The 24,482-nt window shown below is 35.4% G+C and overlaps 1 protein-coding gene and 1 long non-coding RNA gene across 7 annotated transcripts in view; both read right to left on the bottom strand.

Moving 5' to 3' along the window:
* CHD2 (chromodomain helicase DNA binding protein 2) overlaps positions 1 to 11,284 on the bottom strand; it is a 122,363-nt gene extending 111,079 nt beyond the window's left edge. For 4 of the 6 annotated variants that reach the window (XM_047861087.1, XM_047861092.1, XM_047861091.1 and 1 more), the window contains exon 1: positions 6,503 to 6,624. In XM_047861087.1, the coding sequence (XP_047717043.1) occupies positions 6,503 to 6,609 (107 nt within the window). In that variant the 5' untranslated portion in view covers positions 6,610 to 6,624. Of the gene's footprint in view, positions 1 to 6,502; positions 6,630 to 10,277; positions 10,411 to 10,755 lie in introns of those variants that run through there. The other 2 variants (XM_047861089.1, XM_047861093.1) reach the window with 2 other exon arrangements.
* Positions 11,285 to 13,563: 2,279 nt separating this feature from the next.
* LOC125168318 (uncharacterized) lies at positions 13,564 to 24,001 on the bottom strand. Its single transcript, XR_007153081.1, has 2 exons — positions 18,999 to 24,001; positions 13,564 to 13,927 (listed from the first exon to the last, which is right to left on the bottom strand). It is a non-coding gene; the product is annotated as an uncharacterized LOC125168318 (long non-coding RNA).
* Positions 24,002 to 24,482: the final 481 nt, after the last annotated feature.

The raw sequence follows: 24,482 nt of genomic DNA, 5'->3' as shown, positions 1-24,482 counted from the left end.
AGTGGCTCTTAGCAAGTAAATCTGGGGGCTTAAATGCCTCTGTAAAGCTAAGTTCAGTAGGAACTTTTTTTATTTTTTTATTTTGTATGTTTTGGTAAATCAAGCAAGGGAAATGGAGAATCTGACCCATCATCCTCTGCCCTCAAAGTCACAACTTCCCAGCCATATGCTGCTCTATTTGAATGTCAAATAACCTTATAAAGGAACTGCAGACACTCAAGATTTTCCACACCCACCACATTCAAGAACTATTTCCCTTCAGGGCACGTCTATAGAACACTGTTTCCAACCCTGGCTATTTATGCCAACAGACCCACCTGGAATGCTATCTCCCCTGCCCTACTACTGCTTAACCCCTAAAATCCAATCAGGTAAGGGGCCTTTTAAAAGTTCTCAAGTGATTCTGATGCAAATGCTACCTGGGAAGTAAGTAAGGGAACTAAATTTAGAACAAAACAACAAATTAGAAACCTGGTCTTCATAAATAAATCACTGCCAAACCCAACGTGTGTGGGGGAGCAATGGGAGTCAGACTGCAAAGGATGGGGTTCCTCTGCAATTCCCAGTACCTCCCCCTCCCAGACACCTGTCTTTCCTCGTTTCCCCAACTACCCCCGTGGGAATTAACTTCACCAGCAACATCTTCACTAGAAATTCTTTATGCAAAATGACTTCTTGAACTCTGTTTCCAGTATCAATCAAGCCTAAAATGTATTTTGAGTTTTCGGTTTCTTTAAAAGTGTTTTAAGAGAAACAGAGTACAGGATTATTCTAGATTTTTACTATTTCCCCCTACTATAGTTTCCTCTAACCATTTAATCAAATGACAATTTTCTTTTTTTTTTTTTGATGGCAACTTTTTTTTTTTTTTTAACATTTGAGAGACAGAGTGTGGGACAAGCGAGGGAGGGGCAGAGAGAGAAAAAGACAGAGAAAATCCCAAGTAGGCTCCGAGCTGTGAGCGCAGAGCTCAACTCGGGCTCCATCTCACAAAATGTGAGATAATGACCTGAGCCAAGATCAACAGTAGGACGCTTCACCGACTGAGTCACCCAGGTGCCCCTTGATGGCAATTTTTGACAAGATGCTTAAGTGACCCTGAAACCAAACTGCCAGTGTTTAAATCCAATGCCACCATCTGCTTCCCCTAATGCCTGTTTTCTATTGGCAAAATAGGGTAATGATAATCACACCTGTCTCAGACGTGTGAAGACTACCCAAATTAACACATACAGAGGACTGGTTCTAACAAGTTCCAAGCTCACAGTAGGTACTATAAATGACAGGTATTGTGTCTTTCCAAAGCATACAACATAGTTTCCATTGAAATACCTGTCACAATCATCTCATTTGTTGGTTTGGTATGTCACTGAAATGCAAAATTACAAGGGAAACCAGCATAAATAAATCTGAGAAGTATCTGCAAATCCTTGTTATGTATACAGCGCAAAGTGAAGGAACACAATGGGATGGGTATAAAAGAGCTCAGCAGGGTGTAGGACCCCCCACAGGCCTTCAAAGGAAGAGAGTTCTGTGACAGTTAACCTGGGGAGCTGGCTAACCAGAAGGTCACTAGCATTGCTGCTACACTAACCACCACATTAAATACACAATGAAAAAGAAAAAAAACAAAACCCACCTTCAGTGCCTGACAGAGTAACCACTCCAAAAAGCATAAATCTATTCCAGTATTTTCCCACAAAATGCTTACCACATGCTGCTTTCCTTTATGATACAATCCAAAATGAAAGATTACCAGCATTACAGGCACTGCTTGACTTAGAAATAAACCATACAAATGCCATTCCTGAGGTTTATTATCCTATTGTATTCTCTTTTATTTTTTTTTTTAATGCTGGGGACAATTCACAACCCACCACTGTAAATAATTGCTTCACAGCAGAGCCCACGTCCACTGCTTTCAACAGTTACCTGAATTAGCTGTTAAGGAAAGGGGATTCTGAATGGAATGCATTCCTGCATTCAAAAGTCAACTCTGGAATCCAAACTTTTAGAGGGATCTAAAAAGGGCTTAAGTAGAGAATCCTAGTAAAGAAGAGATGCACTAGAATTTAAAGCAATTAGGACAAGAATTCAAAAATCTTGGAGTCAAAACTCCATCAGCATTCACTGTTAAAGGTACACTACTGCTGGATCCAGCATGACGTTTAATGCGGAAACTGTCCATCTTCCATCAAGCATACAACAACCCTTGAGAGCCCCACCCACTTTTGCTTCCAGATCTCTCAACCTAAGTTTTTGGTAAAATTGCCCAAAAGGGGCACAGAGAAAATGAGGCAACGGGAACACCAACAGTTAGAAGAGAATACAAGAGGGGCGCCTGGGTGGCTCAGTCGGTTAAGCGTCTGACTTCGGCTCAGGTCGTGATCTCACGGTCCGTGAGTTCGAGCCCCGCGTCGGGCTCTATGCTGACAGCTCAGAGCCTGGAGCCTGTTTCGGATTCTGTGTCTCCCTCTCTTTGCCCCTCCCCTGTTCATGCTCTGTCTCTCTCTGTCTCAAAAATAAATAAACGTTAAAAAAAAAAAAAAAAGAAGAAGAAGAGAATACAAGAGGTGCTCTGTCAAAAGAGGCGAAACACATGCAAACATACAGAAACACGCAACTGTAAACCACATGGAGGGCTTTGTAAAATTAACTCAATCCTGGGGAGCAGGGCTGAAGAATTTTTAGATGCTCTCCAGAGCCTGATATAGGAACAAAAAAACAGAACTCAACTCCCTCACAAACCAAAAGAAAAGGAAATAAAGTTGGAGAACCAACAACACAGAAATCTTAAGCCTAGACTACAGTCCTAGCAGAATAACACTGAACCCTGGACGTTATGCTGAGTCCAATATATGATGATATGCTGAGAATGGATTACTAAGAGCAAGCCACAGCCAAGTAGACATTGGTTGGAAATATTGCAATTACATCTATATCCAAAGAGCACTGCTCCTTGGTATTCATTATTCACTCTTGCGCAGCTTGAGAGGGGAAATGAGGCAGAGGGTAAACCAGGGCAATAACCACTAGCTCCAGAAGAGGGGTAAAAGGGATCTGGTCAGAGTTAAGTGCCACGGGTAGGGCTGTGACTCACACAAGAAGTTGTTCTGGTCCAGGAAGAATCATACTCTCCCTTCAAAAGGCTGGCTTTCTCAGAAAGAAATTCTAAAAGAAGATTAACTGCAAAACATACCCAAGGTTTCAACTAACAAAAACGGACTTGCCTTTTTTTTTTTTTTTTTTTCATGTTTATGTTTGAGAGAGAGACAGAGCATGAGCAGGGGAGGGACAGAGAGCAAGAGGGAGACACAGAACCTGAAGAAGCAGGGTCTGAGCTGTCAGCACAGAGCCTGAAGCGGGGGCTCGAACTCACCCCAGACTTGCCTTCTAAAATCATTTTAACAACCCTCTCTCCTAAGTGGCCTAAAAGACCTCTTGTGGGAGGCCAGGACGCCAACTTCAACTCTCAGGAACCATTTGGCTCTTAATGAAGCACAGGAGGGGGAAGAAAGTAAAGCATTAGAAGTAAAATATTACTCACAACTTACATTTAATAAGCACTTTCAATGTAACCGCCTCCTTGCGAATCACTATATAGGCATTATATTACTTAACTTCATTACCCAATGAAGAGTATCATTATCCACATTTTTAAAGTCAGGAACCTAAAAATCCAACAAGTACTTCACTGGCCTAAATTGGAGACAGTTTTCAGTACTCAAGGAAACATTGCACTGGTGGGTATTAGGTATTGTGAGTGACTGCTCTGTCACCTAGTAAGTTTTTTCTGCTTATGAGTTGTTTTTGTTTTTGCTTTTTTTAAAAAGGTGTTTTAGGTCCTTTGTAAAAAACCTTAGATTTCAATTGGCTTTCTTGAGGAACGGAGGGCACATGAGCCAAGAAACTTTTTTTAATCGTCTAAGAATTAGTATACAAATAAACTATGCTCTCGTCAGGCATTAAGGTTAACAGTTAAACACATCACAAATAACAAAATAACTTCCTAGACTGAATTCAAAGTATAAAATCAGAACCATCCTTAAAATGATGCTTTCGCCAAAGCTCCAGCATTTCCCCGAAACTATGGAGACTTTCCTGTAAAGGGAATTTAAAGTACTTTTCAGTAGGAAACACAATCCAGACGATGTCACTGAAATAACCGAGAAAGGTGACCCTAACCAAATATCGTAACAATAAAATACTAAACTGCAAGTGTTTCAAAATGTAGCATGAAAGGCTTCCTTCCATATACCTAGGTTCTCCGGGATTTATTTCACAAAGGCTCATTATTTCCCACCTCAGAAATTGCATTCAAGCTTTTTTAAAAAAGATCCCTCTCCCCAGACTTGTCCTGTTAATTAAAGCTTAAACTATTTAGGAGACAAGGTCATAACAGACATTAAAAAAAAAAAAAAAAATGTGTTCCAACACTGTGCTTACTGATTACAACGTAAACATACAACAGACTTTAAGCATAGATATTTGATGGTATTTGGTATTTGATGGGCATTTGATGATGGAGTCAAATTTTGTTGTTCTGGCTTTACACTAATAACACTGAAGTTCCAAAGCAACAGCAATTTAACCAATTTTACCAAGGTATGAATTTCAATTCAGTGCCCAGGCAGGCTGGAAAGCAGGAGGGAATTGCTCAGCTATGACAAGCACCCAGCAGAGTTTATTTGTATACTAATTCTTAGGCGATTAAAAAAAGTTTCTTGGCTCATGTGCCCCCCATTCCTCAAGAAAGCCAACTGAAATCTAAGGTTTTTTACAAAGGACCTAAAACACCTTTTTAAAAAAAGCAAAAACAAAAACAACTCAAAATCAGAAAAAATTTACTAGGTGACAGAGCAGTCACTCACAATTTGTGTTAGGAGCAAGTTTACAGTAGTGCCCCATCTTACAGGAGAAAGGACAGGAGTCTGGAAAGCTCAGTGACCTCAGGAAGCATCTTTCACAACTGTTAGGGATTTGCTATACGAGGGAGGGGAGAGGAATCAACTGATTATAAAATCTGTGAGTTTCAGATACTGTCAGGTAAAATTCAACTGACCTTCCAGATTCACCTCTCAAGCAATAACTTGGTAAAGTTTGCACAGCACTCCTTATCAAATATTGTCTGATGCCGTTCCCGCGATGACTTAATGTTTACAGAAGATGCTAATTCCTAAGGTGCCAAATATCAATTGGAAATTGTAGGTTTTAAAACCAAGAAGTCAAAGAGATTAAAGGCAGAAGGAAAATGCACAAAAGTCTTAACGTACAAACCTAATCACTCTGGCTCCTTAAAAAGCTCACTGGTTCCACGTGGCATGCCAACAGCTCATAGATAAGTTGCTATTATTCAAATATGCATTTTAACACACACAGTATCTATTTTGGACTAAACACCTTCAACAGAGTAGTTTGTATCCTGGAACATGACTGCAATGCTACTGAATTCTATCACGGTTCTTAGAAACTTAAGGACACTTAGCGAATAACAAAAGTTTAATCCAACTAACAAGAAGTCAATCTCAATAATACACAGAAAGAACCTCCATTCTTGTTGCTTTGGATGCACTTCAGAAGTTCTAAACACCAGTTCCATGAGAATTTACCTCTATCTAAAGCTAATTCGTTTATATAGAACTTATAATTGAGCATACAATTTAAAAATCCATCATCAAATCTTTGATGAGCAAGTCTATAAAACAAACTGAAAATCCTGTTTCACCTAATGTTTCCATAAAGTATCCAAAGAATTCTTCCTGAAGAATCGACACTGTGGGAACCTACAAAACCCACTATTACAGTGAATTTTACCTTTTATAAACTTCTTCAGAAACTTAAGGTATGCCTAGGTAAACCTCTCTCTCTCTGGTCCACATCTCTCTGCAAGCGACAGATCTTACTCGGTAAGAAACTTCTGACATATGGCCAACTAGGTGACAACTCACTCCTGTCGGTGCTAAAAGGACTCCAAAAGCACAGAAAAAAAGGTTTTGGTTTTTGTTTTTTTTTTTTTTTTTTTGTTAAGGTGCAGAAGGAAAACAATACAGCCTTTCCTTCTGGCTGACATTCATTACGTGTAACTGAATAATGAAGTCATCATCGCTAACCTCTAATTTCTTTTTTTTTTTTCTTTTTTCCAAACATAAATCCCTGCAAAGGGTTTCCAAACCAGACAGACCATGAGCATAACCACAGCACTGTAATCAGTTTACCAGGACCAAAGCAAAATCTCCAGAATGGGAGATTTGAGAGGTTTCCCAAGGTTCTTCCGGGTGATCCATTCCACTATCAACCAAGTTTTGGGAGTCACCGTTCTCTAGCAAAGTGCTACTAACGCTTAAAAGTTGTTTTATAACACTTGTTTGCAGAGTAATGGATGCCTCATGGTGTCTTATTTTTTAAAGCTAACTTAATATTTATAGTTACTTTGTGAAAACTCCTAAGCTGCTTTCTTATTCCAGAGTTAATGTTAATCATAAACCACTTTGCACATACTGACCTGGGTTTTCCTCCATCAAATGCCAACTGAGAATATGTACGGTACCAAGTAAAAATGCACGGGGACGGGGACAAGTTCAAATAATCCTCCCTTTTTTTATGAGCCATGATCACCCAACAGCTATAACACCCGTTAAGACCTTTCACTGTAAACAAAAATATCTCCTCTTGACAGTGAAAAGGTTTTGGTCAATGGTAACACGAGATTAAGTTTACTAATCTCTTCACGCTGAACAAAAAAGGTAAAAAAAAAAAAAAAGGGAGAAAAAAAAAGACCCGCTAGAATATGAGAAAGGAAAGCGAAAAATGTAAAAACTGGTAGGTTTTCGATTTGAAGGCTTCCGAATAGTGCCTTCTACTTTCTCCAAAAGTAGAAGCCGCTTTCTGAGACGCCAACCCTTCCGAGGGAAGGGCCAAGAAAATACACGCTGCAGGGTGTGGACTAGGAGGAAGGGCGCAGAGGACTGCCAGAGGCGAGGTCGGTCGGGTGACCACCCACCGGAAAGCCCCAGTCCGGGCTGCTTCCCCTTCCCTTTCCTACCCCGCGCCCCCAAAGCTGCCGGCTCCCCAGACGAAGAGGCAGCACCCCGGCTGCGCACGCAGCCCTACGTCACTGCGTTCGCTCCTCCTAGGAGCGAGGGGACGCGCCTGACGTCACGGGGCGGGGCCTGCCGAAGGCCGCCGCTGTTGACCCGCTGTTACCAGGCGTGCGCACAGCCAATCAGCAGCATGCGCCGGCGCCGGCGCCGGCCGGCCTTTGAACTCGGCACGGCAACTTCCTGCTGTTTGGCGAGTACACAGTGCAATGCAGTATGTCTGTCAGCGCTGCGGCACAAAGGAACAGCCATTTTGTGACTGAGCTGGACCTGCACCAAGATGCCAGGGGCTCACGGAGCTGCTGCCCGCGCTACCTACCAAGCTGCCCCTTATTTTCGCACCAGAGAACCAAGAAAGGGGAGGCTGGGGGTGGGAAGGAGTTTTGATATTTCAAGTTTCAATTCGATTTTGTCTTCTCAAAAATCCCGATTCTTAAGAATTATCAGCATCATAAAATGGCTGCCACTTAAAAAACTGCCTGTTCAGTCCACAAGCAACTGCATTATGCCATTTGTAATTAGCCCCAGGCATTTAGAATAACTGCTAAAAGGCTGATTAAAATTTGCCCACATCGGAGGTTGACAAAATAAATCTGGTTCAAAGGCAGACGATTTAGAGATAAATTTAATAAACTGTGTTTTTAGATAAAATTGCAAACGCAGCGTCCTAGAACAAACAGAACTCTTTGTGTGCACACACAGTTCCAATCACATTCCCTTCTCTCCTGTCTCCATTCTTTAATATTATTGGAGTTATCCCAAACTGCCAATTATTTGGGTAAGAAGTGTGTGGTATACATTTCTATGTATGTCCATCACTAAAACTTTGTTCTAAATATTTAGAAACTTTACCAATCTATCAAGGTATTTTTAAATTCGTATTTTTTGAAAATGAACTTTTTAATCTTCAGAAATCACGATATGCAACGTGTAACATACTTAAAAGCATTAACCAAAGAATACAGGAGTAACATACAACTTTATGTAAGAACTATTAAGTGACTGCATTATTTCCAAAACAGGGAAGTATCAGGTTTACCTAAACTTGCACTCAATCCTTTCATATTCCTAAAGTAATTCTAAGTTTACTTGACCTGCAAACTCCTCCCTTCCCCTCTTGTGGCTCAGGATACAAAATTTTTGTAGTATTCCCTGCACACTAGACTTTGTGCCATAGAAACTAGGTCCTAGCGAGGAAATTCTAATGGATTAAGGGACCAAGTACTAGTACCTAAACAGTCTCCTTAATTGTAGCTTCCTAAAAGTAACATTAATCTACTACAATAAAACACCACTAGCATCCTGTTAAGCTTTATAATTTTAAAAGGAAGTGATGTCATAATTATGTACATGTATTCAGATATGCAATTTCGGATAACTAATTTAAAACTCCATCTTCAGGGAGTCTATCAGATATTTCTGGACATTCATCAGGTTTGTGAATCAAAACACTTGACAAAATGCATTTGAAAGTACAGTGCGCGCTTCCAGTTAAGCTGTAACCCCACTGCCAACAGGCAAAGTCATGATAACTTCCAAGTCGGTTTCTAGGTAAGTAAATTATTAAAAGAAAGAATAGCAACACTGCTTAATTTTTTAAATTAGAAGGCAGTCTCATCAATGATGTTAACCACAAACCTTGCATGAGAGAGCCAAAACCTATGTGAGACTATGCAAATCATAAATACTCAAGGGAGTAACAATTTTAGATACTGGATCTTTAGTAATTTGTCAAATCCACCTGGGGATTCCTGTTTCTTCAAGTTGGTGTTAACTTCTCAGAAAAAGCAGTTTAGGATCAGTTAGATAAGTTTCCTGTCCTAAATCAAACCTGGGTAATTACATGGGCAGTTCAGTTCAAAAGACAGTCCAAACTGTGTGACAACTCAATTTGCAAAAGAATTTAGAAAGTATTTTTAAAGGGTCAAAATATTGTTAAGTATAATAAAACATAAATAAAACTCAACCTGGCAATAAACCATCTCAAAACTTTTGAATTCACTAACCTAATAATAAAGTATATTATTTCTATAAAATTATAGAAGTAAAAACAAAATTGGATAAAAAAATCATATAACCAATCACATCCTTAACTGCATGATTTAAAATTCATGACAATTTATAAGTACACACATCAAGAAATGTATTCATAAGCACTTTTAAAAATTAATATACAGTTCATACAACAAAATGTCTCAGAGGCTTTATTACTTAGTCACTAATAATGTACTCCAACAAATATGAAACAAATCGTGATTTGAACAAACTGTATTTGTAAGCTTCAGAAGATAAAGCATTCCAGGTGACTCTGTCAAAATAAATCAATAAATTTAAAAGCAGCTACAACTAAAATGCAAAAGATACAGGTCTACCAACCAGAAAGTACTGTCTTAATATGAGCATATAAATGCAAACCTTAAAATATTTTAAATGTAAAATATACAAATAGAATCACAGTAACAAACACAAAAGAGAAGTATATTAAGAGTATTCCAGGATTTCTGTGATCACAGGTTTGATTTCATAAATGCAGGAACTGTACCCATCGAGTAAAGGTTTTGATAAATCTTATCAAAATTTCCTAAAATGTCAAGAGTATCAAAAGAAATACAGAGTCAAATAAAAATACAAACTGAGAGGCATCAGTCAAAGGGTCCTTTTTGCAATTTCATTTTAAAATGTACATTTTTTCATTCATATAACTTTCTCAAACGTCTATTTACTATAATTTACTACCACAAGGCTCCTCTATGGCCTTCAGTTACAAGTTTGGGTATCCTAGATTCTTCAAAGAAAAAATTTGCCTTGTATGTAAAATGGTGCAATGCAGCAATGGCTAAACCGACAAGGTCATTTTTCTACAGCACAAAAACCTAAAAACTGAAATTTATTGACAGAAAAACTGGAGTTTACAGGAAAGGCCCCCTTGAATAAAGGTACCTTACCTTTTGACTGCTGTAAGAGGCCTTAAGTCACAACTCAACTTTCATAAATTGCTACCAAAAAATTAGGGTGTGGCATATTAGCAATCTCAAGGTCACGCTTTAAAAAACGAATCCAAATTAGTAAAATACCTAAAATAAAACAGACAGCTATCCCTGTCTGTCAAGGTAAACAATGTAAGCTGAGGTTTCCCCCAAAAAAGAGAGAGAAAAAAGGAAGAAAGTTGATAGCTCATACCTCGATGCATTGCTGTGTAGCGAACTGTCCTCCTCTTGGCTTTTGTCCTTATTTCTCATCATCTTTTAATTCTTAAATATTAAGGGGGAGGGGGAATCTGTGTTTGCTTTGAAGTCCTGTGCCCAGGTATTTACTGTCAAAAGTTGAAAGAAAGGTAAGGTCCCAGCTTCTATCGATGTTTTTATTATCAGGAACAAAGTCCTGACGATGTAGCGATATTGTTATAATACAACAGCGGTAAGCACCAAAAAACAAAATATTTCTATTTTTTCTTTAAAAAAAAAAAAACAAAAACGGATAAACCGAACAGAAGGAATCATCACTATCAATAAGGAAAGTTTCTCAAAGTAACACACTGGATACAAATAACAATCTCTGTATCTTATTGCGTCATCCAGGAATTTCTCATATTTACAGAAAATAAAGCAAACTTAAACATATAAATCTTTAAAATTATCACTAATGATCATGGGCTTACCTGATCCATGTAGTAGGTCCAAAGCAAGAGTCCTATCTAGTAGTAGAAAAATATCAGATCCCAAATAATTAAAAATAAAAACAAAATTCTCCGTTACAAAAACGAAAAATAAATACAATAATCCTCAAATATGTTAACTGGTCAAAAAAATAGAGCAACAATTAATACTAAAACGGGTCCGGAAGAAAAAAAACCTCATTAGGAGAGCGCACAAAAATGGAGGTGCGCCATGGCTTCTAAGCTGGAAAAAACAACGACCTGGGCTCTCAGTACGGCTGCTTCTTTCCAACAAGGCACGAAAAGAAAGCTCCCAAAAGCTGCTTTTCTCCCTTAAAAAGGTTCAAATCGACCCCAGCAAGTCACTAGGAGAGGCAGGGGGCTGCGGGGGCCCCCTGAGGCTGCCCGAAAGTTAGGGAAAGTTGCGTAAAGTGAGGCGAAGGCAGGGAGCAGAGCGCGCTCTCTCTAAGGCACAGCCGCCATCTAGAGCCTCCTTCCCAGCTCTGAGAGCTCTGCCTTTGATTGACACTCTCTACATTTACCCCACAACTCAGGTGATGTACCATAGACCCACCCCTTCATCTCCACCAAAAAAAAAAAAAAAAAAAAAAAAAAAAAAAAAAAGAAAGAAAAAAAAAAAGATCCTCCATCCCAGGGAGCCTGAAGACCCCTACCCCCACACCTCCCTGCCCCACCAGACCACCCCATCAAGGGGAGGAGGGAGGGTTTCTTAACCCCCTCTGGCTCAAGCACCCTTTTTAAGCCAGAGAGAAATGTAATTTGTTCCTTTTGTCTAAAGATCTGCTAAATATTTCAGTCCTTGAGCTAAAATAACTTCCTCTCTGGACAGGAAGTGGTGTTTTATCAAGCCATTTTGAAAGAGGGATAATTCTTAGAGAATATAAAGCTCAGCTTAAGTACTAATCTTTTAAAAAATTAACCCCCCCATGGGTAAAATGGCTGTCTAAATAAAAGCAAAACCTCAATCTCATAAATTAAATTCAACTCTTGCCTTCTTTATGAAGTCTAAAAATTATCTAAAGACAAATTGTAAGGGGGGATTTTCCATCCCAACTGGAAAAAGGGGGTACAACTCAACAGCGCCTCCCTAGTGTTCAGTTGCATTAGGGCAAAAATTAACGCAACTAGTTTATATCCAAGAATCTCCATTTTTCTTTCAACGTTCACAAAATTCTTTAACCCATTATGTATAACCTTGAAAACTTCACCAAAAAATTCTCAAGACCACAATATATTTACTTCACACAGAGCCAGGCAAAACAAAGTTCTTAAATTTAAGAGCATGAAATTACCATGGGCACCCTTAAGTAACAAACCCAAGAAACTCCACCTCCAAACCAATACAACAGATACATCGCAACCATTCCCTTGTATTTCAAATCAAATTCTAAGTATACATACACATTTCAACAAGGCAAGTTATTAACAATCGGTCCTATCTGATGGCAAAGTTATCAGAGCAATGTCACAGGGCAAATTCTCCTAAATATCAAAACCATGAGATATACGGAAACAAAATGAGAAAATGAGTACTAATGCCAAAAACAAATTATTCAACACTTTTTCTTTCAACAAGCACCCCAAGAAAACATTCACACATCCAAAAAATCAACTTTCCTCACTTGACATTACAGTATGCCAAGACGATGTCCTCCCCTCACTGAAGAAATCCATTTTAGGTTTATACCTAACAAAAGCAACAATGTTGCATCTAAGGTAGTAAAATCCATAAGCAAAACCTAGTTTCAATTCTGTACTTTCTACAAAAGATTTTCTACCAAAATCAAAATCCAACATTCCACTTTTGATTTATAGAGACCAACCACCTCCAGTCAGTCAGTGAGAATATTGCACATGTACTGATCAGAGATATCTGCCCTATGATATTTGACAATCACAAATCGCAGAATGATTTCTCACAAACAAAAAACTGAAGCTGAACTACTCTTTATTGTCTGTATAATGGGAAAAATATAATCAACAAGTCATTTGGTCTATCAAAATAAAGCCTACTCCACTTTTATAAGTTACTAAAACTGGTATTAGTCATTTATCAATAAATGGAACAGCAGTATTCACCTAGAATCCAAAAACAGTAATTACACGGTACGATTCATTTATTCTAAATTCCTAAATGTACAGAATAAAAATACAAGATAAAAGCCCTATTTCACATTAATATAAAATGTATTATAGACATCACCACCACCAAAATTTTAAGTTCTTTTGTGAATACCCTAAGGACACTTCCATATAAATCCAACCCTTCTTCCCCTAATATTAACTATTAAAACAACAGGAAGCATCAGTTTAATATAAATCTTTAGATGAATATTCAACTGCAAGACATTTATAATATTAAAAAGCATAGGTAAAAAAGACCTTGTCCATCAACACAAAAGAACTTATAAAAATACTTTATCGCTCATCCTGAATTTTGAGGCAAAAGGCGTTTTATTTTATAAGCTCATTACACTCTCATGGCAAATTAAAGACCTATTATTACCCCTTGTTAAGTTTTTTCCCCAAGATATTTCAAAAAAGCACAAAATAGCATTTCAACCAAATGACCATCTCTTAATGCACAAATAAATTTCCACAACTTTGTGAAAAAAGACCAATCTTAATCAACCAAGTAAAACATTTTCCAGCACACCATTTCCATTTTACCAGCTTTATTCAGTACACTTTCCTGCTGGGCAACTGTAAAGGTCAAAGTGTTATTTCAGGCAGTAACTGAACATTTAATGAAACGTCAGCTTTAAAAAAAAAAAAGCCCAAACTGAGAAATTTTAAAGTGTTAGAAATTTTATTAAAGTTAACATTTCACAAGGTCATACTCATACAAATCAAACTGCAAAAAGTTCCAGGCATACAAACTATCATTTGTGTTAATGTGCCATCTTTCTTCTCCAAATGTCAAAAATGTGCTTGTTTTAATGATACAAAAAGTCTTTAGAAAGTCCATTTGTGCTGGGTAAGAAACCTATGTCTTCATTCATTTCATGAAATCCATGTTAAAAGAACCCTGTCTTGGTTGTATATTATCACAGCACTCTTGTATTAATCCATTTTCCTCAATTCCCCATAGTGGACTGCCATCTTGTTTTCTCAGTGGTAGGGTCCATTTGAGACTCTTCAAGCTGACTGGGTGCTTGATGAAAACATTAAAAGAAAAAAATGCTGTTGGAATACCAATCATCTTATTCCTTCAAACAGAGAACATCCACCCACCTTGAAGATACTCTTACATACACAAAGCTTTAATTTTGTAACAGCTTTCAACTATGAAACTGTACTATATTAAAGTTGTATGCACTGCACACACTTCTCAATGAAGAGAATCATGGAAAGACTACAAACGAGTAACAAAGTTCTACTGTCACAGATACATATGTAACTATAAAAAAGTGGTAGTGAATAGTCAAATTTTTACATGTGTAATGTTATTATATGGCCAATATGAAATAAAAATTCAAATTCAAAATCCTGGAAAACTGAATTACAACAACACTATGGATTCTAAATCTCAAGACAGAAAAGTTTCCAAGCTTCTTCAAATAAAACTAGTTATGGAAAAGAATCCTAAGGAAGACAAGAAAAAAAAAAAAAAAAAGGAAAGAAAAGAAAAGAAACCAAGGCAGTGGGTAAAGCATAGTTTTCCAGCCCAACAGATGTTAATTAATTTTGTTTAGATAACACAAATGGCCAACAGAGATGTCAACATCATCAGCTACTTATTTGAGAATACAGAAAATATGTAGCAACTAGGAAGCAAAAAGATCAAAAATGCAAACTGACTTTTTGGTATTTGCCATAAAATGCTATCAGCTTTCAAATTAAGCACAAGTAAAATACTCCTATTGACAAAATACCAAATGTTCCTCAACAAAAAACAAATCCATTACTTAAATAATTTGAACTAAAGTTATTAGGTGGGCAATCAGGATACTGTATTATTAAATAAATAATCCTGATCCATCAAGATCAAACATAACTATAAAAGTAAGTTTTAACCCCAGTGTTCTCAATCAGTTTTGCAGCTCAAACTAAATCTATAGAAATAAAGTCAGGGTGACTAGAAGATTATTAAATGAAAAATATTTTTGATCTTCTGGCAGTCAATCCTTACCTCTTACACTATCATTAGGATTTGTTATCTATGTATATAATACAAAAATCTATTCAGTAAACTACTGGGTAACCAAGAGACACTGGCACTCATGTTAGAAATGGGGTAAGTGTCACAGCATCAGTAACAACATCAGATATAAGATCTTTCTCCTTCACATACTTTCCTTATTTCTCTCCACTCTACAATAAGTACATAACTCATTCATTACTATTGTCAATAAAATACCTTCCATTTGAATTATTCACTTCAAAATTAAGGAACATATCCTTCCTATGTTTAAGTATAAAAATAAAAATACCATCAGTTCTCTTGCACCATTAACTAATTTGTCCCCCATCTCTACTGGTACAATGGCAGGTCAAGCTCTAAATGACATTGGGGATGTAAACACAATTATGATGAAAAAGACACTAATGTACAGAGAACAAGTTATGATCATTTCAATGGCTATAGGTGCAATAATATTCAATTTTGTACATTAAATGATAAACTCAATGCTTTATATTCTTCTGCCACAGGACAAGAGGTAAAATTCATCCAGGACATTATATGAAATTTCATTTTAAAAATCATTATTTAAAAAAAATTCAAAAGAAACCTAATGATACTAAAATCATTCTAAAATTACTTAATAAAATACACTAGTTTGTGTGACAATAGAGATTACAACATACTAGCAAACTGATCATTCTATCACATATACTGTTATGTTTTAAGACAGCTAAACAAAGAGGAATGAGGAAAGCCAATGCTAAAGAGAAAGCAGACTCTGGTAACATTGTAAGGCCATGATCAGTCTGCACTCCTACAAAGCCTATCAAAAGCCAACAGTGAGAATTTTGTTAATAAGCAAAAGTGCACAGTCAAGCATCAAAATACCTAAAAGAGCAATGAGGGATTTATGAGTAAGCCATTTATCTTCATGGAATTCCAAATTCTTGCAAAAACTGAATTTATAAATAAGCCAAATTATGTTAAAAAATAAAGAAAGTGGGTATGAGTTCTTTCTGTGAGCCTGGAAATTTTCTTGGTAACAAAATCCAGTTCTTCATGTGTAAAATGGAAACTGTACCTACCTCGTGTGGCAATAGTGAGAATTAAATGAGTCAGTACATTTAGAGCTTTCACATTACCTGGCATATAGAAAAACCTCAATAAATGTTATTTAGCTATTATTCCCATATACCACAATAACCAAAGTACATGGAGATCTACAAACTAACCTTACAGAAGCAAAATAATTTATATTCCAATAACAACAATGTGAAAAATCCATACGATATGGATTGACCCCATATGGGATCAACTGTTTAAAGACAAACACTTTCTGCTTTAAAAAGATAATTTAGGGGCACTTTGGTGGCTCAGTTAAGCATCCAACTTTGGCTCAGGTCATGATCTTGTGGTGTGTAAGTTTGAGCCTGGCACGAAGCTCTACGCCAGTGGTTCAGAGCCTGCTTGGGATTCTCCCTCTCCCTCTCCCCCACTTATGTGCTCTCTCTCTCAAACAAACTTTTTAAAAAATAAATAAATAGATAATTTAATCTTGCATTAAAATAAGATCAGTATAGAAATCTGAGTAGTGTTCAGATATCAAAACCCTACTAACTCTACATCTCTCCAGTAACTTGTGAATTCCTATGGACATACTGAAAGGATGATGGTTTGATATAGAATTCCATCCTCAAAGAGACCTTCATGTTTTGTTTACTTCACATACAGGCTCCAAGCTCATTCCATGAACAGGTAGAATTTTTCCATAATGACGTTCATAGTCTATATCTCCTTTTTAAGGAAATTGTTCTAAAAAAAATTCCCAAAACCCAAAGCAAAGACTTCTACAGTAAGAAGGCACTAAATAAAGCTACCCCTTAAAATCCCTAAATATTGTACATCCAAAAATTTAAGAATATGAAATTAAGGAGATCTTCTCTTTAAATTCTAATTTAGTTAATGTGTTCCAAAATCACTGGTATTGTAAAATCAAGTAAGTTAGCTGAAATACAAGTGAAGTTGTCTGTTGAAATCCAACTCCTGACTGAACTAGGCTTACGAGGGCCTCCCCTAAATTAAGGATAAGTAATCACCTTACTTCTACTTCCCAGCAAACTCCCATTTTTATTAGCAACAAAAAATGTGAGGGACAGGGAAGAGTACAAGGAAAAAGAAAAGATTAACGACTCTTAATTTTTAAAGTAGGTGGTTCTAATAATGCCACAATAAATTAATGTTAATTTTTATTACTTTAAAACTTAAACACTTATTGCAAAACCAAAGGGACATAAGGGTATAAACGAGGAGCAAAAATCGAATCTTCCCATCATGTAATTTAAATTCTTGGTGCTTATGACGACTTCAATCTTCTTTGCTCTGATCTTTAAATTTGAAAGCATTTGGGGCACCTGGATGGCTCAGTCGGTTAAAGGTCTGACTCTTGATTTCAGCTCAGGTCATGATCTCTGGGTTCATGAGTTCGAGACCCCTGTCGGGCTCCAGGCTGACAGCACTGGAGCCTACTTAGGATTCTCAGTCTCTTTCTCTCTCTGCCCCTCCTCCACTCCCTCTCAAAAATAAATGAACATTAAAAAAAATAAACTTGAAAACATTTAATAGTGAATTGACATATACAGTTTTATTACCAAAAGTAACTTGAATCCTCAATGGGATCACAATATATGCCTGCGTCCTAAATACAATGGGGATAAAACTTAACTACAAAATTATTTGAAAACACCAGCCAGCTACTGATCTCTTAAGAGAATAAGATCAATTATGGTAACTAAGAAAAAGAATCATGGTACTTCAAAGTTTTACAATCAGATCAAATCTTCTTTATTTTCCATATATTAGTTTAAAATCTGACTATATATGCATGTTAAAAGGCTCAAAGTTGTAGTTTGTATCACTTTCAATTTTTACTGAGTCAAAAATTTTAGTTTTTAGACAGTAAAAATAAATACCGCATTAAAATGTATATTTTCATAATGAATTTGACCTTCTTTTTCAATTAAACCTAAAGTACTAGTTGATAAATAATGTTTGGCAGAAATTATATACCATAAATCAACAAGCATTCATTGAGGATCCACTATGTGCCAGGTAATTAATGTCTTTAAAACATAAGACAGCAGATCAATGGTTGTACATTAGAAAAGTTTTCATCTCTGCCCTCACCATCACCATCGAAACATAACCAAGAAATAGCAGACATTTATACAGAAATTGAAGTACTAGAGCAAAATTATCATCTATAATGTAGATTCCCAAATGGGATTCAAATTTATGAAAACAGCTAGTATGTAAATATACCCAAAAGTTCTCTCAATAATAAAACCTTTAGAGAATTCATCCAAATTCACTTCTACAGTCTTTTCCCATTCTTTCTCATGCTGGGAGTTAGAATAAACTCTTCCATAGTAGTAGTAACCAAGTCTTCTAACATCAAAGCATAATCCCAGTGTGAAAAGAATTTTGTATTGGGCTTTCAAGTTTAAGGAAAGTTCAGAATTATTTAATTTACTAAAATTATTACACTGAAATCCATTAAAAAGTATGTTCTATTACCAAAAGAAAACCCAAGGGCTTCTGAGTTCTAGGAAGAATTAAGTTGACACAAGGGATGGATCTAGGACAAGGACAGGTAAGCTTTCTTTACAGAAAAAAATAATAAATATTTCAGGGTTTGTGACCATTAGCTACCAACTATTCTCAACTCTGCAGCTATAGTGGGAAAGTTGACACAGACAATGTGTAAATAAAAGAGCAGAGCTGTGTTCCAATAAAACTTTATTTTTAGGGGCAGGTTACCTACACCCAGCTCTAAGGTGAAATGTCATAAGTATGTTCAAATGTGAGTTACTTTGAATTCTGTAAGGGAGTTTAAGTGAAGAAAGAAAATAACAACTTGGAGTAAATAAACAAGCAAAATTTTAATAAACTTCACACACATCTAATCATGTTTTTTATTTTTGTACTGCTTTGAGCTTCACCAAATCTCTCTATATTTTTACAAGTAATTCAATTATTCAAATTTCCAAAGTCATATGAAAATTTAAAAACCGATCAAACATGAAAATTAAATAAAACTTACTAAATGGTTCCACCAACATCTATTACGTTGTACAGGCCCTTTAGAGAATTCAGTCTCAGGATTCACATTTCTGCAAGAAACAAAAAGAATATAATTTTATGCACAGAAAAAGATAAAACTAGACTACTAAAATGCCTTTATTTGAAAACTTCAACATGACGATCCACCAGAAGACCAAGACATACACTTATTTATGAACAACACAGTCCAAGCAGAAGTTCTTACCCCAAGGATTTTTTATTTTTATTTCTTAATTTTAGTATTTATTTTTCAAAGTGAGAGAGACAGAGTGCAAGCAGGGGAGGGACAGAGAGAGGGGGAGACACAGAACCTGAAGCAGACTCCAGGCTCTGAGCTGTCAGCACGGAGCCCAACATGGGGCTTGAACCCACAAACGACAAGATCATGGCCTGAGCTGAAGTTGGACACTCAACCAAATGAGCCACCCAGGTGCTCCTCTAGCCCCAAGGATTTTCAATCTGGCTATTTGGAGACTTACCTATAGAGTAAGTTACTACAAAAACCATTCATAAGTCTCAGCCCCTAAGAACTCCCAACAGAGCAGATAAAATCTGGCCTCCCTATATAGATCTAATGGGCAATTAAGGTAGAGAACTAGTTGTTTCAGAGTCCAACATCACCTCTTAACAGTAGAGAATTATTTTCTGATCTTTCATCTAATCTACTTTCAAGACTCGTAAAGGAAAACTTCCATTACCTACCTACAAGTCCATGTTTCTCTATTATTATTATTATTAGTTCAATATTTAATCAAATTATTTTAAGATAAAGTGATAGAAACCTTTAGACAAAATTTCAAACGACTTTTGTCACCAACTGTATTGACCTACTCAAGTTAACTCTAACCCTTTTTAAAATACAGTAACAAAAATACCATATCCATACTTTCCACTAATTAGACTGAAATGCCCCATAAACAAAACATGGAAAATGATGTTTTTCACATTTCAAATGCCCTCTGACTACAGGTATTTTTTCAGTCACTCCTGCTCTGAAGTATAATAACCATACTATGTAGAGCTATCATAGAAGCTCTAAGTTCAATATTAAAGTGTAGTAATTTAAGGATTTTTAGAAAGCACAATAGTTTAGGATTTAAGTTAAAACTAACCTATTCAAATGTTGTTCCATAACTAAGATTTCAATTTTTCAAATTATAAATCAAGTTCTTGATTATATTACCAAATCTTAATCCGTTTAGTCATTTTGACTAATCATAATCAAAAAATGCAGGAAAGACCTGCTTCAAAATTATCTCTAAGAGTTAAGATGCTAAAATATCCTCCTAGCAAGTTAACAAATGAAGCAATTTATAAGAAAAAGGATTATTTACTTTTAAGCTTCCAAATTTAATTTGACCTTAATAAGAATAGAGATTGTGAACAAAGACAAGTCTTAAATCAAGTAAGTGAACTAAACTGATTTAACTCTTAAGAGAATGGTGGAATTGACTTTTATTTGTGGAAAAAAAAGGTCTGAGGGAATCCTTCACACTGGGCTGGTAATGTGATTAAAAAGCTACCTACCAGTACAAGTCTGTCGCCTGTGGGTTTCACTTGGGAGTTCACTTTGCACCACTTCAAAAATTACTGACACCAATGTAATCTGCCATATCATCTCCTTTCCCAAAATTGAGAAAGCAGTATTCCACCTTCCTTTAAAAATGGTGGGGAGAAGCCAAGTTTGGCTTCAGCAGACTACAAAAGTAGGTACTTTTGCTCATATTCCTACCTATCTTTAATATTTTGCCGTATCATAGATTCTCAATATAAAGCTCTAAGTGTAACATACATTTTGACTTACATATTAAAAGGCAAAGACTGTTCTCTTTATTAGCCCATCTGGGCTTTTCTTAAAATATTGACTTTGTTACCTTTTTAAGTCCTTAACGCAATTCTTACATATAAGAATAAAACCTGACAGCACTTTTGAAATGAATATATGAAATCTTCCACAAAAATAAGGTAGCAATAAAGTCATTACCACTTGTAAGAAAATTCAGAAACCATTCAAGTTAAGCAAACTACCTTGATAATCTAAATTAAAATGATTATGATCACGATATAGTACACATCAAGGGCATATTGCTTATTTGGGAAATATTCCTTATCAAATAAATAGCTTAATTTCAAAAGGCAAAGGATTGTTTTCCAAAACACAAAACTATCTAACTTTGTATATTGTACAAATCAAAACTTTACCTAATTGTTGTAAGAAATATGCCACTTGAATGTTATGAAAAAAATCAAGTACTACAGTTTTTATTTATAAGCTTCAGAACATCATCAAATTTGAACTGTACTGGTTAACTACATTCAGAAATTAACAGCCAAATGTGAAAATTAAGTGTGTACTGAGCCACTCAATCTAGTAGGGGAAGATAGCTTGTGTCTTTGAAATATAAAAATTTTTGAAAGGAAATTAAATAGATTATGTCAAGCATGTAAACTACAAATCCTTATTTATAGTTGTGATAGCCAGTTATAAGTGTTACATTGAATACCCTAAATTTTAAGTATATTTATTTAACCCAGCAAATGTTTATTGCAGCATTCTAAATCTCACTTGTTTAAATACAATTTCACACCTTAACTGGTTTTCAAGATCAATTTTCCAACATCTGCATTTAGATTATTATTTTGGAATGCCTACAATCAAAAAAGTCGGGTACACTATCACCCAAGGGTCATGTTATTCAAATCATTTCTTCACAGAAACAGCACATATATTTATTATGCAAAATTACAAAAACTATTCTCCAGTTTGTGTAAGACACTCCTTACTATTATTTTTATCACACAATTAAAGGCTAAAAGATATTTTAAGAGATTAGAAACTCCAAACACTTTCTATAGATTAGAAGACAAGGTCTGCAGTGAAATATCAAGATTACAGGGCTAATCTACATTTAGAAGCTCGGTTTCCTGATTGCCGATTTCCTGATTTCCACTCTTATCACACACACCTCTCATGAATGAAGAAGATGGAGATGTCCTCATAGTCTGTTTCCCCTTAAGCCTCTCAACAAAGAAAAAACCCGGAGCAAATAAGTAAATTAATTGGTTGTCCACAGTCCAAATTTTTAAATAATCAAAAAACTAAGAATAACAGTAAATTCAACTTGAAAGAAAATTTATATTCAACATACATACCTCTATCGCATAATCTAGCCTCTAAGTGTCATACCATAGTTCGTGAAAATCTCGTGATTAACTATGGGCAGAACATGGCTGCTTTCCTTTCTGTGGAATTTCAGGTAATTTTTTAAATAGTACCATAATAACAAATGCAATAAAACCTATCACCAGTTCAACCTAGTAATGATTTTTAGGATCCAAAAATTAGTTCAAAATGCCAAAATAAAAACAAGTATTTAAGTATCACTTTGGTTCTTAAGCAGAATATAGCAGTAAACCAGAAAGTTACTTTTTATATGAAATCTGGTAACTACTGCCTATTTTACAAGCAATATTTTACAGCAAATATCAAAACACTAAATATAAGCAGCATCAGCATTAAAGTTCAAGTACATGTAAGACCTTTTTAAAATGTGACTTGCTATAATCGTTTATCTTGTTGGTGATAAAAGAGAAGCTGCAATCCATTATATTGAGGATTAATTTAGAAATTACTGTATCATTTAAATATTTTTTTAATTCTTGATACTGGAGTAAAAAAACATAAAAACCAAATCATTTAACATTTCTAACCTTCAACCATTCACTTTTTATTTTAATGGGTCAAACTGCACCTTTGATAGGCCATTACAAATTTATTGATTTGTACTTAAAATTACATTACACTTTACATACATTTGTGTCCAAAAGGCCCAATTCTCAATTTTTATGACAGTGACCAACCACATGTGAATGCTAATCTAATATCGTTATCATTTACATACAGGAAACCGTAACCTTGGCATTTGTGTCAAAGGTTAAGATGAAATAGATTTTGATTTTTTATATATATATTAGATCTTTAAAAACACTATAGTTACAGGTCTAACATTTAGTTTTCTTTTGCACACTAAAACACAAATTTGATCAAACTGCAAAATGACTGAAAAGGAAAAATTAAGCTAAAACAAAGGCAATAAAAATATTACCTTTATCACCTATCTCAATGATATAATTAGCCAACATCAACAGATAAAAGAATTTCCACATTTCAAGGACAAAGATAAACTTGCCTTTATATTACTTATTTGGCTAATTTGGCTATTCTTAAAATTTCCGAAGGTACTATATATACATATTTCCTCTGCTAAATCCCCAACATCAGCTTGACAGTAATTTCCATGTTCAGTGTTAACTTATAAAACACCTTTCTGGAAAATTACCGCAGACGTATTTTTTCATTCACATATGTAGTTTTAAGATGCGAAAGTATTATATACATGTTGAAAATTATTTGTTCCTTTTATGCTTTAAAAACAATTACAAAGTTATAGATTAGGTCTCTTTAGATGCGTTATTCTAATTTCCTGTAAGATAACTCACTTTAGTACGAGTTTGAAAACAAACTCATAACAGTTAAAATGAACGTATTAATTCCATTATTAAGAACTAAAATACGAAAGTGTCTTCAGTTTTTAAAATATAGTTCTTTTAAGAAATGTTAAATCAACAAATACAAAATTCTAAACCATTTCCAAAATGTGACCTTCATCATCCAAAAAATGGCTGAAGAATTTCAGATTATAAAGACATACAACTCTGATAACTACTGATTTAACCATAATCCTGAAGCAGCAGATTATCGGAAAGTAATGACCATTTTACTGCTCTGATATAAATTACGTGTATCAACTGTTTTATTATAATACAAAAGTGCTTTGATGTGAGATAAAGGAATTTGATGGGCTTTTTTCTCATCTCTTTTTCGAGATGAACAGTCTACATTTTGTTTCATTGACCAACTTAGTGATATTTTCCTACTCAAATGTTGGTAGCTATTAAATTTCAGATGTTGAATAAAACATTTACTTACTTGCTATATAAAATAGACTTTTGCAAATATTTCCTTTATCCTCAAGGATAAAACTCCACGGTCTCAGTCTTCAAAATGGCATACCTTTTGGGGGGGAGGGGGAAATACACCAATATTCTAAACAATTTATTGATGGAACAACAAATAGCAAGTAGAAATGTTTTGAAACTTTTATTGTATAAAGAAAACAAAAACAAAATCCATGCTCACAAAACTTGATTTTTAAAATGTTCTTCCCTAAAATCTACTTACTACGAATACTAACTAGCTCAAATTTTCCAATAAATTCATTTCTTTAAATACTTAAAAAATTAATTTGCACAACATATTAGAGAATTACAAAGAAAAAAATGTATCTTTGGTTCACAGTTTTTCTCAAAATATAATCAGTCTTTTCTTGTTCCCCAAATTAAACAAAGGCTTAAGGGACCTTCAGTATTTTAAACTATTCAAAAGGCACATTAAGTTACAATG

Source organism: Prionailurus viverrinus, chromosome B3 (assembly GCF_022837055.1).
Source record: "Prionailurus viverrinus isolate Anna chromosome B3, UM_Priviv_1.0, whole genome shotgun sequence".
Taxonomy (NCBI): domain Eukaryota; kingdom Metazoa; phylum Chordata; class Mammalia; order Carnivora; family Felidae; genus Prionailurus; species Prionailurus viverrinus.
Note: the sequence above shows the minus strand (reverse complement) of the source record. Positions and strands in the feature narration are given on the sequence as shown.